Raw genomic sequence first — 18,437 nt, 5'->3', positions numbered from 1 at the left:
CCGACGAGTGCTGTTCAGAGAAATTCGGAAGAACCGCACCCAACCGATGGCCCTCATCCACGAGGAGTTTCAACAGGCATCCAGGAGTATTGTTTCAATGAATACCATCTGTAAGGAAGCACATCTCCTTGGTTTTCATGGTCGTGCTGCTGCCCATAAGCCTTTGATCACAAAGTCCAACCGCGCTGCTCGGTTAATGTGGTGCAAAGCACATCGAAATTGGACCGTAGATCAGTGGAAACGGGTTCTTTGGAGTGACGAATCAAGGTTCACCCTTTACCGTTCGGATGGCAGGGTCTGGGTCTGGCGTCTACCTGGAGAACGTCTCCTGCCAGAATGCATTGTGCCAACACTTAAGTTCGGCGGAGGTGGAATTATGGTCTTGGGGTGTTTCTCCTGGTATGGGCTGGAACTCTTGGTCCCCATTCATGGTAAGCTCAACTCCGATGCCTACTGCACTATTTTGGATGACAATGTGCTTCCTACGTTGTGGCAGTTTTACGGGTTGGACCCCTGTTACTTTCAGGACGACAATGCCAGTTGTCATGTTTCGACATTAACCAAGACTTGGTATGGTGCCAATGGAGTTCATCAAATGGACTGGCCTGCCCAGAGTCCAGACCTGAACCCTATCGAAAACCTCTGGGACGAGTTGCATCGTCGAATTCAGGGGTGCACTACCCGTGCAAAATCGGTGAAGGAACTTCTATGTCTTTTCCAAGCCGGGTGGAAGAAAATATCACTAGCTGTCATACAAAGACTTGTGGAAAGTGTGCCCCGGATGGTCCACGCTGTAATTACCTCTTGTGGAGGCTCTACCAACTATTGATTTTGAATAAAGTTAGTTTTTCTTTTCTATCACAGGTGTCCAAATACTTATTGGTAGACAGTATATAACAAGAATTTTGCAATCTATGAAACAATACTTTTTAATTTGGGGCAGTATTTTGCTTTAGGGTTTTAGGAATCTAAATTTTTAGTATTATTTGTTAATAAGGATAAATGATTTGATATTCATGTAATACTTTTTAGGTACCTGTACTAGATACAAAAACTATTACTGTTGGTCTGGATATGATTCAGGATTGCATTAATTTCATTGAAGCTGTTAGTAATATTAAACAATGGTAAGTTTTGCATTATGGTTTTCTGTATTTCAGAACAGTATTATTTAATTATATAAAATTATTCTGAAGGTAATATGTTCTAGTTGATTGAATGTGTTTTTGTGGCAATATCTCTCATTAAAACTCTCATAGTCAGTCTGCAAAATTTTAAACTGCTGATCTTAGCAAACTTCATATGCAGGCTGTATGATGAAAGTGTTGTCAAATTGATACAAGCATAAACTGTTATACGGTCATCCCTCGCTACTTCGCGGTTCATTTATTGCGGCCTCAGTACATCACGGATTGTTCAAAAACATTCATCAAAAATTCAAAATTGAGGAATTATGGTGTGAAAGTTGCCTGCATGCCAGCAGAGGACAGGGAATGCCCACACAATTCAGAATCTTTGTCTCTGGCTGGCTAACATCCCACCATTTGATATCCCTCCCGACTCTGAAATCTCACAAGCTGATTGGCCCTAGACATTTCCCCCACCTTCACTCTCATACCCGGCAAAGACAACCTCGCTCATTTAAATCAATGTTTGAGGGAAGTGAAGACACTGATCGAATGCCATTCAAACCCACTAACCGACGCGGAACTCGTTGAAATAACGAGATCCGCAAGTGAATAAGAAGAGGAAGTAGCTGACGACAACGAAGCTGAAGAACGTGGCCTTACCTTGGAAAATCTGCAAGAGAATTTAGTAAACATATTGATACTGTAATGGCGTTGCACAGGGGCATCTTTGCTCAGATTAGAAAAAACAACTGTCACAACTCCCCATCACGATGTTCCTTGTGTGCCGAAAACGTTCTGTAGAAGCTCCTCCTGCAGCTACCAAAGCTGCCCGGGATGATCCAGCACCCCTAGCACCTGACAATGAGACATCATTCTGAGGAACAGTAAAGCTCTCATTAACCTGCGCAGTAAATCATCTTTATCTTCTTCACCTCCATTGTACTGCACAGATGCTTCATCGGCATTTATAAAGATCAAGCGAAGAGAAACTATTGTCAGAGATGAGTTATATAACTAGTTATAAAAGAAAAGTTGCTATAAGAATAAGAGTTCTAAAAACATATTTACAGTATGTACACTTTAGTTACATTTATATATGTTACACATATACATATTTATACATTATTTTATGTATGTTATTTATACTATTAATATTTTATTTATATGTTTTAAACTATTCTTTAATGTTCTAATGATAACATATGCGCATTGTTTCATATACATTTATTGATATTATACATACACAAAAAATGTATGTATGTTAAAAATGAGAGGGTGACACCACTTCGTGTTTTTTTACTTATCGTGGCCGTTTCTGGTCACTATTAACCACGATAACCGAGGGATGATTGTATTCTGGATGAGAGTTACACGTCAAAATTCAAGGTAATGAAGCTTTATAAGTAAAGAATTAAAATAAATGCAAAATTTAATTTTTTATATGTTATGCAATATTGTGCAGTTTAATTCTGAGGATTATTGAGGATACAACAGCGTAGAAATGCTGTGATTATTACACATGACTGAACTGATACATACATAAATTTCATTCAGTTAAAAATAAGTGTTAGTTATTGAGAAGTTAATAAATACCTGTGAATTACTGTATCATAAAATTCAGCAACTGAAACTTACAGAAATGTATTAATATCAGATTTTGCACAAAAGTTAGAAAAAATTATGCATAATGAAGATTTCTTTAAAAAGTAGTATGTTTTTGAGTGACTTAAACTAACGTTTCTCAAACCTTTTTCTAATAGAAAATTGGAATGTTCTGTAGACCATTTCATTCTTTTCCTTTTCAAAAAGTAATTTGTTTAAAATATTATATTTTTAGTACTTACAGTATACTTATATTTTTAAAATGCAAATAATTTAAGTTAATTTAATTTATATTGGTACTAATCAGATAAGTTAATAAAAGAAAAGTTATACAGTCAAAAGTCGTTAATTCGGACACCCGTAATCCGGACCTCAAAGCTACAAACTTTCTGCGCATGCTTCGCGTTGACATAACATAACACCTTTAGGGCTGTGAATTTGCGTGTGCGCGTGCACAAAATATGTTTACGAATGCGCGTTTAATGTATAACGGACGGTATAAGCTAAGCTAAAATTATCTGATTATCTATTTCAGTTAATGTTGCAGATTGCGTTGTTCCTTAATCTTCATATTGGATCCGGCTTATTATTTTTTGCAGACTGTTAGAGCAATTTTATAAAAGTAAGCTTGAACTTTCGATTATGTCAAATAGAATTTCCAATATATATTTACTAATATGTAAAGGATCTACAAAGTGAAAGTATGTTTCGGAGTCCATTAAACAAAAAGTGGAATTGCTTCAAAAAATGGATAAAGGCATATCCTTTGTTTATCTAAACTTTGTTTATCTTTAACGCTGCAGCGCGCAATGAATTGGAAGTTGATCTGTCAGCACTATCCTTATCTTTAGGGCAGATGTTTTTATTTTATTTGACTCATAATTGCTTACTAAATGTAGCATTTCATCTCGATGTACTCCGTCTTTGATATGATTTAAATCAAATGCCTCATCATTGTAATTCCCTTCTGATAGCAAAGAAAGTGACAGAGGTTATTGAAAACGAAAAAATTTCGATTGACAAATTAGTCGGTATTCTCGACACAGCAATTATAGGACTTGAACAGCCGAACTTTGTAACTGAACAAGAAATTATGTCTGTTTATAGAATTAAAGAGAATGTATTATCACATAAAAAACGAAGCAACTTAAACAACTTACATTGAAAGAAATGTTTAATAAAGTAAACAAATAAATATTAAGCTTTTTTTTCGTAAATTTTGATATCCTTTAGATCATAATTGTTCTTTATTTCGTAAATTACGGTTTCATATTTTTAATTTTATAATTTCTGCATGCCATTTTACCAGATTTAAACTGATAATCTATAATCCGGAATCGCCGAAGTCCCGACGAGTCCAGATTAAATGGTTTAAAATTAATGTTAGTACTCTATAAGGTTCTAGCTAAATTGAGTGTTCTTAGCAACTACAATCTTGGAGAAGATTGTAGCGACTATTCGCTGGTCTTCTGAAAACTATACAAATAAAGTCCAAAGAAAGGTTAAAATACCCTTTTATTTAACTCTGAGAACATTTTATAGCTGGTCCTTCTTGGGCTTACAGAAAGCCTCAACTTGGGCTTGAACAGACAATAAGAAACTAAACTGTATCTAACTGAAATTTAGACGGAGCTTTACAGAAATAGCTAACTGAATTGGCTCATTGGTGAATACTAACATTCACATAAGAATACGGCCAAACATAGTAAGATTGGCTTAAAGCAATGCCGTGGTCAGAAGGTAGAACATGCTGTACTGAGAACTTCTGAGCTCTTCTACTGAATTGAATGAAACTTCTCATTAAATACTGGTTCTTCTTTATAGGTGGACACAAGAGAATAAAGGAAAGTGTTTTAAATTAAAAACAACTATTAAGAAATTAAAATAAACCTCTACAACTCATAGTAATGAGAAAAATCAGCCTGCTAATTTTTGCGCAGGCTGTTTCATGTTTGGATGTATGTCATTAAGTGTGAAATCGACACATACATCAAGTTGATTTTAAGCCTTTGTTTTTATTTGACTTAATAAGCTTTCTGCTTGGATTTTTTTAAAATTTCGTTGTCATTTAAGAGTTCAATTAAATGTTTTTTTTTTTATTTAATGAGAGTTATTATTTTCAAAAGTGCAATGGAAAGGATTAAAAACCCGGGATATTCATTATATTTACCACTTTCAAAATAAGTTTCAAACTGTGACCTCAATATTTCGAGATGCTATTCATAATTCTTTTTCAGTAACAATATAATTATTTAATAAAAAAGATTCTAAGGTCGGAAAGGGGGAAAAATTCTCTGTTTTACACAACTAATCTGCAAACCAAATTTCCTTTAATTTCTCATGGGCATTGAGAATGGTAAAAGAATTACCTCATAGACAGAAATTTAGTTTGGAGAATACATTAAATTTTGACAAATATATACCAGTGTACTTAGCCACATGTCAGCAACAAGATTTCATTTAAAATAACAGGACATTTTTGCAAATTTAGGCGGACCACAAGTGCATGCTTCCAGGACCACATTTTGAGAAATGCTGGCATAAGAGATTCTAAGATGTGCCTGAAGAAGTGAGGGATAACACCAGAAATGAATAGCCAAAAAAAGTGATGGGCATAAAGTGGGATATTGTGATAATCGTTGGAGATCTCTCTGGGATTCTAGGGCCCACCAGTGGCCAAGCAATTAAGTCGCTGAACACTGGTAGTTCGGTCCGAGGTTTGAATCCCGCGAACAGGCTGGCTGCATGGGAGGTTTCGTGGTTTTCCCCATGTGCAATGTGTATATGAGCCAGTTTCCCTTAGAAAGTCCTCCACAAAGGCATTCCTCCCCTTAGGCAGATAGCCCTCGAGGCTTTGCCATAATCACACACACACTATGGGATTCTAGTTGCCCAGATCACATTAAATATTCTCACTGCATGATTCTACTTAAATCAACATAATACACAATAAAATTTAATCTTTTATTTCAGGATCAGATATGCATTCCATCCCTCGACAGCCAGTCTCTATTCTCCCTCTGCGCTTCTATAAAAATTTCTCCTTAGGTTTAGCATATTTATCGGCAAACACGTGGGGACGCAGTGCGCACTTCTTATCACTATTACCACAGTATAGTCTGGTAAAGATTAAGTATGGGGTTCATAACTGAAGAGTTATGAACTTTATACTTAATCTTTTATTAGACCATGTCATCATATAAAGATTAATTAGAAAAAAGCTGCCTAATTTTTAATTGAAGTACTATTCATGAGAGAGATTTCAGCAAAGTTTCTGCCTCTCACTCAATCATAATAAGAAATTGTGAAAAATGTTTTTAGGGTGGGGGAAGAAGACAATTATCACCTAATTAGGTTATTTTCCTAATACCCTCTGAATTCAGGCTTGCTTTTTTTTTTTACTTTGCCGAAGAGAGAATGATTTAAGTTAAATTTGGTTTCAAGAATTTCATAACTATCCCATCAAAAAAGCATTATGCTCAATTTATAAAAATACAGTTTCCAGAATTAGGTAAGAATACCTAATAATTCAAATATCAAAATGTCTTGAATTTTCTTCTGATGCTTATTAAATGGAAGACATTCAAACAAAACTGTATTCATTTGAAATTGAGGAAATTATGGAACTGTAATTGTAATTATCTGCTGCAATCCTTTGGTATAGTTCATGAACATCAATCCAGTTTTCAGATGTATAAAATAGCATTCAATGAAGTAACATTAAAAAGAAACAACATTGCATAAGAGCAGTAGTACATCAATTCAGTGAGCACATCATAAAATTCAAAAACTCAACCATTACATCATTTTTAAATGTGTTAAAGTTAATTCATGTAATGTTTAATAAATAGCTTGTGCATTTTATTTGAAAAATTTAAATAGTTTCTATTCAGGCATCCTGACATCAGACTTTTGATATTCATGGTGATATTACGAAATCCTTAAAATGTTGATGTGAATTTCTTGTCCTTTATAGAAATCTAGGCATTGGTTGTCTCTGTTTCATAGCATCTACTGATTCATCAGTAGCATCTGAAGTATGATCTCTTTCAGCATTCCGTAATTCATCATCCCAATTAACAAGATGAAACAATTGCATTAACTTCTATTTACAGTTGAATAGTTGGATATGTTATTCAGCAGCTCCTGAATTTTTTCAGTTGTTAATGATTGTCTAAAGATGGTAATAGTTCATACAGAAAATACCCAGGTTTATAACCATACAGATATGCTACTGAATATATGTTTTTGAATATGTTTGGATGCACACTTCTTTCGGGCAATAATAATGTTGTGCAATTCTTTATCGTGTACTTGAAAGCCATGTAAGCTTTTTCAGTAGAAATATAAAATAATTTGTATTTGTCTCATACTTTATAGGGCTTGTAACATTTATTCACATTTTAGTGCTACAGCATGTTCTTTAAATGGAGAACAGTTAAGAACATTTTTCACTTCAGTCCATGAACTGTTGTACAGTTTCATAATCAAATACACAAAGTTGTTCTGCCCAGCTTGCAATTCGCAATCTTCTGAGCTTCCAGATAAATTAATGCAGAACAATTAGTTACAAGAGTAAATATTAGATAGATTAAAAATGGGAAAACATTATTTCTCAACCTTACAGCAGTTATTGATTCCAGTGTGCTGATGTGATATTTCTCTTTCTCAGAATTTGTGCCTTGATTAACACAGAGCACTAATCATAGTGCATATTAGATCTGACTCTCAGAAATAGCATGCCAGTCCCACTGAATTTGCATCTGACTGCAACTGTGTTTCATCTCGGGTTCAAATAACTTTAATACTTTTTACTTTAATATCCATTATTGCCTCAGTTTTTATATCACCAAAATTAACACTTTAAGTTATTACAATCTTAACTAAAGCGGTTGAACAAGTCATGTTAACTAATGGGGGGCTGCACTTATTATCTTATTATTAGGACCTCTCTTTGTTTTGTAACTTTCTTTCGTAAAATAGTGCAAGGTTTTAGTCTTTTTGGTTTCAAATAAGCATTTTCACCTGCAGGTTTATTGTGATTTGGATCTCTAGATAAAATGCTTTTTATCAAATATTTCTTCTTAACATGCTCATTCATTGTCTTTGATACTGATGATGTGTTTTGGATGAAAGGTCTTGATCTGTGGTTCAATCTATACTTGTCTGTTTGTTTGTTATGTACTTCATCTTCACTGACATATTTCGTGCTGGTTTTAATACTTTCACAATTTTCTAATTATTCAGCAAGATTTTTTTTTCATTCACAAATTTAGACCAGTCATCACTAAAATGGTCTCTAATTGCAAAAGAAAATCTTCTTTTAAGTTGACCCATTATGAATAATTCCTTTAAATAACCAAATTGTTTTATTTTTAGTCCTGAAATCATACTTCAAAGTAATTACCCAATTCAAACACAAAATCTTACCATGAATTACTTTGATGACCTCAGAGAATGTTTGATTGAATATTTCTAGACTTAATTTAAATCTTTTAAGAAATGAATTCTTGATTATTTATAATCATTTAATTTTTCTTCCAGTTCAAAGGCCTTTGAATTTGTTACCTAATAACTTAACAAACCAAAAATCAATGATACTGCTATCATCATAGATATTTGGTCTTCAAGCTTATCTCTCAAAATTATTAAATAAAACCTGATCTTTTCTTTTAAATCAAGATTATGCATTAATTTCTGAAATTCATGTCAAGTGATTATAGTATTTTTAAAATTCAAATGAGTTTCAATCTCATTAATAACATTATTATTTTTAATTTCAATTTTTCTATCTCAAAAATTCTGATTTTCTTGCACTCTTCCATTTCTTAGGCTATTTTGCATGCTTCCATTTGTTGAATTTTCTCACATTCTTCCAATTCTCAAACTGTCCTTTTTTTCTTTTTTTTTTTTTTTTTTTCCTTAATCCTTTGTTATTGATGCTATTCAACATATTTCAAGGAATTTCTCATCATATTAATTATTCTGTTATATCAGCTTTTCACAATTTCTCCTAATTCATGAGCAAGGAAAAACATTTTTACTGGCACAAATAATTTGATAGACTATGATAAAAATTTCAAATGAATATAAACAAATACTTCTAACTCTTGAATTGAGTAAGAAAGCGTATTATTCTTCATAATTAATATAAAACAATTTATTTCACATGTCTCTTCTAATTCATGCATATTTTAGTGAGTTTATTGCTTCATTATGCTCACTTACATAAAATCAAAACAAATCTTAAAGACTTCTTCTAATGTCTCACTTCTAAATGTATTGCAAACATCAATTGAATTTCCAAATATAAAAATCCTAAATAATGATGAATAAAACAAAATTTATTGATATTACATTGCATACTAAACAGCATCAGTAAAATATTGCATTGCTTCCATATATATCATAAAACTCTAAATTTTAACTCTTATATCATTAACAATTAATTTGTATAATGAATCATAAATAATGATGAACAGCTCATGCATTTTATTTGGTACATTTAAATATCCTGGAGATCATGAATCCTTTTGTTGTACTTAACTATTCCTGTAAAATACATCCAATGAAGCAAATTGATACATCTGATATTGTTCTGCATTGTTAGATATGATCAACCCATTGTTTGCTGTATTAAACTGGTTTATCCCTCTTATTGAGGATACGGGAAAATTTCTCATTCATATCCTTATTTCATATTGATCAAAATACTACTTCACCATATATTAATTCGTGAATCATCCAGATATATTTAACCAGTTTCAGTCAACTGCCACATACACAGTTATGTAGTTACATTAAGTAGAAACTCCTCTCTCATCTGCAAAGGGTTAAAAATTTTGGAATAATACATTTTTATAATACAAACATTATTTTTTTAGACTTTCTGTTTATCATGAAACTAGCTGAGTTATTATATAACGTAAGGTCATTTGTTTCAAAATGCCTACTTAGTGAAGAACTAACCTGAAAGTTTTCTTAGGCTAACTAATTATATATTAATATATTCCGTAAAGATACTTAAGCTGAAGAGTTTGTAATGAATGCTTTCTAAAGTTTTATATTTCCAAAATAAACATTAAAAAGAAACATACAAAATAACTTTAAAGAACATTCTCCATAACCATAACATCTCAAAATCAAATATTCTCAACTGATGCCAAATCCAGATTAAACAAATAAGTAAGTAATAATCAGAGTTAAACAAACCAATAGTAAATAACATCAGCATTGTCAAATATTAAAAATTAATTACTCTTTTGTAAGCAAATACAATCAATTTGTTCCAAAAATCATTGTAAAATTATTAAAAAAGTGAAAGCAATCTGTGTATATGAAAAGAGATCCTTTCATTTTATATTTGTTTTATACACGTTAAAAAGGGGAGTATTTCCTGCGTTAAATTTCAATCCTAATCCTCAGAATTTTTTGGCCAACAAGCTTTACTATTAAAAGTCATCTATATTTCTACTGACAAACTTTTAGTTTTTTTAATCTTCTTAAAACTATAGTGAAATATAAGAACTAAGAATTGGTATGGCATGTATATTTTTGTATCTTTGCTATTTAATTACATACAGTTTGCTGAAGGAATTAAGTGATTGTAAAATTATATGTTAAATAAAATTGCAATTAATATCCAATTATTGTACATTTTGTTCCAAAAAGGAACCTTCAGTATGAAGAAATACATAGAAGGAACAAATTTGGGGCTGCAATGTTCCCATTTTTAGCAAGTTGAGTATGCTTTCTGGCCTAATATTTAGACCATTTGGATTTACTATTATTACTACTATTTATTTACTGATTTATTAAGTATCTGAAATTAATGAAATACTTATTTTTTATCTTTCATGAAATATCATGCTAGATTTTAATCAATAATTTAGTAAGAATTCTTATCAATCATTCCATTCCTTAGCAATAATATGCATCCTTATGGGAGTCTTATCATAACCAGTTCTGATGATATACCTAAAGTGCCACATCAGCCTGTAAATCGAGAGGTAATATTTGCGTAATTTTGTATGATCAATCTTCTTTTTTTATTGTCTAATTTCGGATGATAAGTTATTCATGATAACAAAGCATAGTTTCATTGCTTGTCATATAGATTTCTTTCTGCTTCGGTGAATATTAAAATTAAAAATGATTATATTATATCAGGATATAATGAGTAGCATATTATAATTCTCTGTTTTATATATTTACAATCCTATACACAAGCTATGAAAAATATATCTGCAGATTTTCTCATGTATGGTTATTTATAAGATGGGACAATATTTTTGAGTACTTAAAGATATTATTATAAGCATAAAGTCAGAATATGTCAAACTCTAGCAACCATGCACATAAATATTTGTCAGGCAACCATGCTCATAACAATTTAACAATCAAGCAATGTCAGCATTTGCATGTGCTTTCTTTTTGCTGTATTCCATGTTCCAAGGGTTTTTAGAGACAAATCATGATATTTTTTACCTTCAGCTCAATTCTAAAATATCACTTGTAAAGTTTGTCAGCAATGGAAGAAACTAGGTTAAAAATATCTGCAGGAGTACAGCATTTTGTCAAAAAATTGCTAAGAGGAACAAAGAGATGCCTTTAGTAGATAACCAGTGCAAAATGCCAAGATAGTGCTAATCCCCCCCCCTTTTTTTTTTAGAGAAAAGAAATTGCTTTCTAACAGAGAAAAGAGCAGCACTAAAATATTAGAGGGGAATTTTGCAAAAGATATAACCATTTAATTTTTTATGTTTCTCATAAAAATATTTGTGAGATACACTCTCATATTTAATAATTAAATATTAAATTTTAAAATTTTAAAGTGTGCTTTCTTTTGATATGTTAATAATGTTTGCCAACTTATGATAATTATTGATAATTTGAGAATGTTTTTAAAAGAAAAAATCTCAAAAATCTCCAACTTTACTCGATAAGTAATTTTTTCATCTGTAAACAATTGCCAGGTTGGGCCAAGGTGGTTGTGTTAATATGTAAACACTAATTTTTGTATTTAAAACAATTCTTTTCCCCAGATTTCTTGAAATATGCTGTACTTAGTAGTAATTTGTTTTTTTTTTTTTTTTTTTTTTTTTTTTAAATTAGGGTTCTAATAAAAAAGGAAAGTCATTTGTATTATTTGTGTGATGTATCAAAGAAAATACTTGGCTAAATTTTAATGAAACATTTGAAAGAATATTCAGTAGTATTTATCAGACAATGCTCAACAATATCAAAAATGCATCCCTGACTCTGGTTCCTGTGAATATTTAGTAAGTCTAGAAGCTGTTCTGTATTTTGCTAGAAAAGATGAATTTTATTTCTTTTCTTAATAAAGTTCTTTATCTGTCTGCCTTCTCCCTCCGTTCCCAAAAGAGTGTGCACATGGCTTCTTTTTTATTTCAATATCAAATTCAGGCAATTTAGAGTATATACTTTCTTAATTCTATAATTTTTTTTAATAACCCCTTTCCACCGGAAAAATCTCAAGATAATGTTTGTTCATCTCGTATTAATTCTTACTGCATTTTGTACCATGCATTTATTAGATTTTCTGCGAAATAAAGCAACAGTAATCTATTATTTCCAGGCATATAGTATTTTGCTAATACTTAGGAGGGCCCACCAGCAGCCAAGCAGTAAATTTGCTGAACACTGATAATTCAATTTAGGATTTGATCCTCGGTGAATGGAATGACTGCATGGACATTTTTGTGGTTTCCCATGTGTAATGCATATACAAGCCATTTTCCCTCAGAATTTCTTCCACAAAGGCATCCCTCCTTTTAGATAGATAGCACTTGAGTCTTTATCATAATCAAATAAACCAAACCAGTGCTTTGAAAGTATTCAAATTCTAACACAATGAAGCTGTAGTTGATGGAAGGTACACAAATGGAATATAATGTCGGTTATAGTTGATAAAAGGTTAGAATAAAAGCTGGTAATTAATTCACTAACCTTCTAATTCAGCAGAGCTCGTATGGAGTGAGAAGCTGTAGAGAATAATAATTTGGTATGATTCTGAATGCAGTTGCTAAACAGTACATCAAAAATCAAGATCTCTTTCATCAATTTGCTGACATTGAAAATATTTCATCACCAAAAGCATAAACTGATTTTTTGCAATGACTGAATATTCTTTCATATATCTTTCAATTCATAGACCAATGATTTAGAACTTTGATTAGCTCTGATCCCAGAATTTTAATTGTGCATTTATAAAATAGCAGGAAATCTGTTTAGTTATAACTTTAAAATGTACAATAAGTACATAATTATAAATATTTTTGAGACTGAACTGTAATGTTACACATTTGAGACAACATTATGCAGTTGAATGCAAACATTAAACAGTTAGATACCCAAAATATAATCTTAATTGATAGTCAGCTTTGTAAAAACATTTATTTTCAATTAAAAATTTGTCACTATTCTAAGATCTCATAAATTAATGTTTAAATGATTTTTTTCAAAGGTGTGAAATGGATATTTCTATATTACTGGAATTAAATTTAAATACTGTTCAACTAATACTACTGTTGTTGCATAAAACCATTTTGACTCGAAATCCAACTTCCTTTAATATCCAATTTATTAACTGCTGCTTACTTAGAACGGAAATTTCTCGATGCACAACGTACCAAAACAAAACAGATATATCAACAATATTGCTATTCAAGAGCAACTTAATTCGAGATATAAGGCAATAATAAATAGGTGACACTTTTAATCACATTAATAACACAACATTCTCCCACCTTTTGATAAATGATATTATATCAAAATTATATTATAAAATTACAAAATCGAAGTTAAAATTCATAGTCCTTGAATTTAGTAGGTGTTTTAATGTTCCGATCACCTCTGATGATTTTCTACTTAAGAACTCCATAAACGCCTACTGAATTCAAGGACTTAACTGAGATTTTATAGTATAATTTTTATATAATATCATTTATCAAAAGGTGGGAGAATGTTGCATTTTATTGTGATTAAAAGCACCACCTCTTTATTATCATTTTATATCTTGAAATAAGTTGCTCTTGAATGGCAACATTGTTGATATATCTGTTTTGTTTTGTTTTTTCTCCACCGACATTACAAAATTAGATATCTTCATATTAATCCCAAAATTGACCCAAGACGGGGATTGGTTCAAATAAAATTCCTGGCTTGTTACATTTGGTACTCTTTAACAAGTTTATGCATATCTTCCTCTGAGTCGACTGGAGTGATGCAGTTATCAACATAAAATGATTTTCTTAATTTTTCAGCAATATCTTTAGCTTCATGTTTAACATTCTCAAGATGATATTTGATAACAGCTCCAACAATGAAAGGTCTGCAGGTTACTCCGAAAACTACTCATTTATGTCTAAAAACTTGTAGCTTTTTATTTTTGACGTCTTCCCGCCAGCGAAAACGGGAAATAATCTCTGTCTTCCTTACAAGTAGATATTTGCAAGAATGCAATTTTTTATCTCAGCAATCAATCCTATTTTCTTTTCTCTGAACTTAATAATTACTTCAGGTATTAATTCACTGGTATTTGCTCATTTTTCTAAACAGTCATTTAAAAAAGGGCTACCTTTGTGTTTACTCGAGGCATCGAAGATTGGTCTAAATTTTTGTTTTGAATTTTCTTTAAACACTCCATGGTGAGGAAAATAATATGAGCAAACTGAAAGTTCTTCAGACTTTTCCATAATGTTATCTTCAAGCCATTGCATGAAAATAGAGTTGTAAGCATCGTAATTGCCATCTGAAATCAATTTTGATGCAAGTTTATTTAATCTTAGTAATCTTAGTAAATAGTAAGTTTTAATTCTAACTTACCTACTATATGAGTGTTGGGGTTTGCAAACATGTTTAAAAAGAGAAGTAAGTGTGTTCTTCAAATTAATTATATAGATGGTGCTTATGTAGGTAAAGTTGAGTGTAAAGCTGCTATCTTTGTTATATTAAAAATTTATTGCAAACATTAGTATTAAAAAATATTAAAAAATCTAGAAAAAATTAAATAAAAAATTAAAAATCCTAAAGGAATGTAATTATTAATTATTTAGCGAGTTAAGCCAATCAAGTGATGTAAGTGTTTGAAGTAAAATAAAGTTAAGCAGTATTGTGAATTAAAAAATGTAAACTGTTTGTATTGTAAAATGTGCGTTCTGTTGAAAAATTGTGTAAATATTGTAAATAATATTAAGTGAAAAATTTTTTTGTGTGAAAATTGCAAATAATTAAAGTAATTAAATAAAACTGAAATGTTTTAAAATTTAAGTTTTAAAGTAAAATTAAAAATGTCTAAAATTTTCCAAAATTTTTTTAAACGAAGTCCTTAAAAAAACCTCTATAAAATTCCCAGAAATTTCACAAAAATTTCTTAAGGAAGTTAATTAAAAGTTATATTTAATGAAAGAAAATATTAAAAGTTTAATGAACTTGATTTCAATTGGTAAATTAAAACTTAACTAAATACTGGCTAAAGTATGGAAAATTAGAAGAAGATTAAAATCTTCACTCAATTCGGGCTATAATTGAGACTATTGAAAAAAGTTTGCCCTTTATTAGTAAAAGGAAAGAATCCAGTATTGATTAAATATACATATTTACAAATTTATTTACAATAAAAATTTACAAGATTTTTCTCTACTCTTCTATATCCTTCATTACCCTCCAGCTAAAGTTTAAGGTAATGTTATCATATCAAAAAGAGCCAAAAAATTATAAAGTCAATGCCTGCCATTTTAATATATAAATTAATAAATTTTTGTGGTACTTGGTTATCAACTTGAACATTAATTAGCTTTATTATTTCTTCCTTTAAATCGTCTATTTCAGTACATATATTTTTTATTCTGATTATTTGGCTATGAAACGCGTTTTCTATTACTTTTCTAGAGATATTAGAGTTCCAATTAATTAGTTTAATAGTATGAAAATGGAAATTCCTTCTTTTATCAAATAATTTAATTTTGCTGTGTTTAATAATTTGCAGGTCTAGGTATTCAATAGTATCTTGATTCGTATTTGTTTTATTAAGTGTTAAACTATTTGGGTAAATTTTGAATTGCTCAAAAGTAGAATTATTATTGAAAGTTATAATATCATCTATGTATTTAAAAGTATGAGCAAATAGCTTTAATTCATTTTTATTTAAACTTAGTTGAAATTTATATTCAAAAGTAAAAAGAAATAGGTTACAAATTTATGTAGAACTGTTTGCTCTCATAGGAATTCCTCTAACTTGCTGAAAGATCTTATTATTCAATTTAATGTAGTTATTAAATAAAGCACAATTCAGATAAGTATTCCATCTTTCAATACAAAGGATGTCAAGTATGTCAGGAAAAAGTTGTGGGAGTTGCATTAAACTAGTAAAAATTTCTTCTAATGGTAGAGAAGTATAAAGGTTTTCAAAGTCATAGCAGTTGATGTTCCTGATCGTTAAACTTTTAAAACTGCTGAGAACTGGAGCATTATTATAAATAATCCAACTATAATTGTGTTGTTTGTTAACGAGTTGTTGGATTAAATTACAGATTTTTTTAAGTATAATTGCAAATATGTAATGTATATTCTTTTTATAATTATTTGTACCATTAGCAATAAATCTAAATTTGAGTGGTGATTTATGAAGTTTTGGAAGAGCATATAGATTTGCTAATCTATTGTGCTAGATGGTTGTGAAATTTGCAGTTTCTTTTGAAATGCTTTTAGCTTTTTTGCAATAACATTTTCTTGTAGATTGGTGAGTTTGTAAGTAATGGCATTATTTAGTTTAGTATTAATTAATGAGACATAAAAAAATTTTCATATTATGCTAAAATTATTATTGGCTTTGTCAATTTTGGTAATTATGAACTTTTGTTTTAAATCCTGTAAATGAGGAATGAGAATATTTCACTGTAAATTGCTATTAAATTCAATTCTTTGAATTCTTTGCTTGAGTTCTTCTAATACTGCATGTTTCCAAGCCATAAAGGTAGAATTCGGAATATTTAATTTGAAACTAGTTTTAACTATAAATTCGTCTATATTTTTTACGAAACTTTTAAAACTGTGATGTTTGTTAATATTTAGTACTGGTCTAAATTTGGTACTTTTTTCTATTAAAATTCTTAAATGTTGGTTTTGAACTATTGTTAAATTGCCTGTAATAATATGTTGATGAAATTTATCTATGAAATCTTTGTATTGAAGCTCTTTGCAGTATCAATGGCCCTCAGAAGCTAATTCATGGTGGTTAATTAACAATTTACTAAGAGGTATTTAATACTTGAAAGCTGATGAGATCTGTACTTTAGTAGTTGGAAAAAGTTGTTGACTTTTTCTGAAAATTTTGCTAAACTGAATATGATCATAGTTAGGATGAAGGAAATTGATTTTGCAGTAATATTTATTGTATTTGTTATTTGTAGAGAACTTATAATTGCAAAAGTCAATAATAAGGTCTTTGATAATATTGTGCCTTGTAAAATGCTGTTTTACAAATTTTATAAGTAATTTTAAGAAATTGTGCTTACAAGTATGCAACCAAGTAATTATATTTTTAGTGAAATTACCAGTAAGAAAGTAATTATTAATATTATCGTTTAACTTTTTTGTATCTATTGTTGAAAGAAGTTTATTTTTTTTGTTTATTACCTGCTCTGGTTCCTCGTAATGTTTTTTTACTGAATAATTTAAAATGGCTGTAAGTTCGAATTTCAGAATTTACTTTAATGTGTTGGTTGAATGTATTGAGTCCATAAGGGTAAAGTGTTTTGAATTTAAGCATGTAGAGTGACTCTTGAAGTAATCTAACTTTGTATTCAGGCACAATGTCCAAAATTTGAATATTAATTTTTTTGAAATCATGTATTTGAAAATGTTCTAATTCAGCTATATTAAGTGTGTTAAAATTAAAAGTTTCAAATTTTTTAATGTGTGATCTGTGGTTGTTAATTCTAATATTAAGACTATTTTTGGTTTGTCCAACATATTTAAGATTTCATATGCTAATTTTCAAATGATTAAGTTTTCAAACCATGAAACTTTTGATTTGGTGAAAATAATCTGTGAAATTTTAAATGAATATCTTAAACATTGTGGAGAACCAATAAAATTATTGCTATGTTATTTACTTTTATTAGCTCAATTAAAGCAACTAAAAATAACACAAGAATATAAGGAATTTTATCTGTCATATTTAATTATTTTTATTGCAAAGCCATTCTCATCTATAGAGAGATCTATGTTAAAACATTATTCTTTTGTGTTATACTGGTAAAAATAATTAAATTTAAAAATCAATGGAATGCAGTTAAAATGTAGTTTGCTAGCACACTGAATAAACACTCTAAGTCACTTTTGATTTTATTCATCTTACAAAATATGTTCAAATATACCCATATCTTTTTTATTGATCTGAAATTTTCTGTTTACATGCATGCCAAATATATTTTCTGCAGTGTGACTCAGAAAGAAATTACAGAATCTTTTTGTTTTCAAGACCTTGTTTTGATAGTTTATATTAAAGAAAAAAAATAATATTTTCAATTTAAATGTTAAATTTATAGTTTGCTTTTTAATAATTACTTGGAATTAGCATTTCTTATTCACAAATGTCTTATTGTTTTGGAAATTTAACTAGTAATTACACAGTAACAGTTGTTATTAAAATCTGAGCTCAAACTTAGCTGTTCCATCCTA

The 18,437-nt window shown here is 30.0% G+C and overlaps 1 protein-coding gene across 2 annotated transcripts in view; it reads left to right on the top strand.

Annotated features, from left to right (window-relative positions):
- LOC118198385 (uncharacterized) overlaps positions 1 to 18,437 on the top strand; it is a 148,854-nt gene that overhangs the window by 65,821 nt on the left and 64,596 nt on the right. For both annotated transcript variants that reach the window (XM_085821826.1, XM_035370047.2), the window contains exons 10-11: positions 1,033 to 1,127; positions 10,657 to 10,741. In XM_085821826.1, coding sequence (XP_085677952.1) covers positions 1,033 to 1,127; positions 10,657 to 10,741 — 180 coding nt within the window. The remainder of the gene's footprint in view (positions 1 to 1,032; positions 1,128 to 10,656; positions 10,742 to 18,437) is intronic.

This window comes from Stegodyphus dumicola, chromosome 8, assembly GCF_044657685.1.
Source record: "Stegodyphus dumicola isolate Sdum_Otavi_A_Nest chromosome 8, ASM4465768v1".
Lineage (NCBI taxonomy): Eukaryota > Metazoa > Arthropoda > Arachnida > Araneae > Eresidae > Stegodyphus > Stegodyphus dumicola.
Note: the sequence above shows the minus strand (reverse complement) of the source record. Positions and strands in the feature narration are given on the sequence as shown.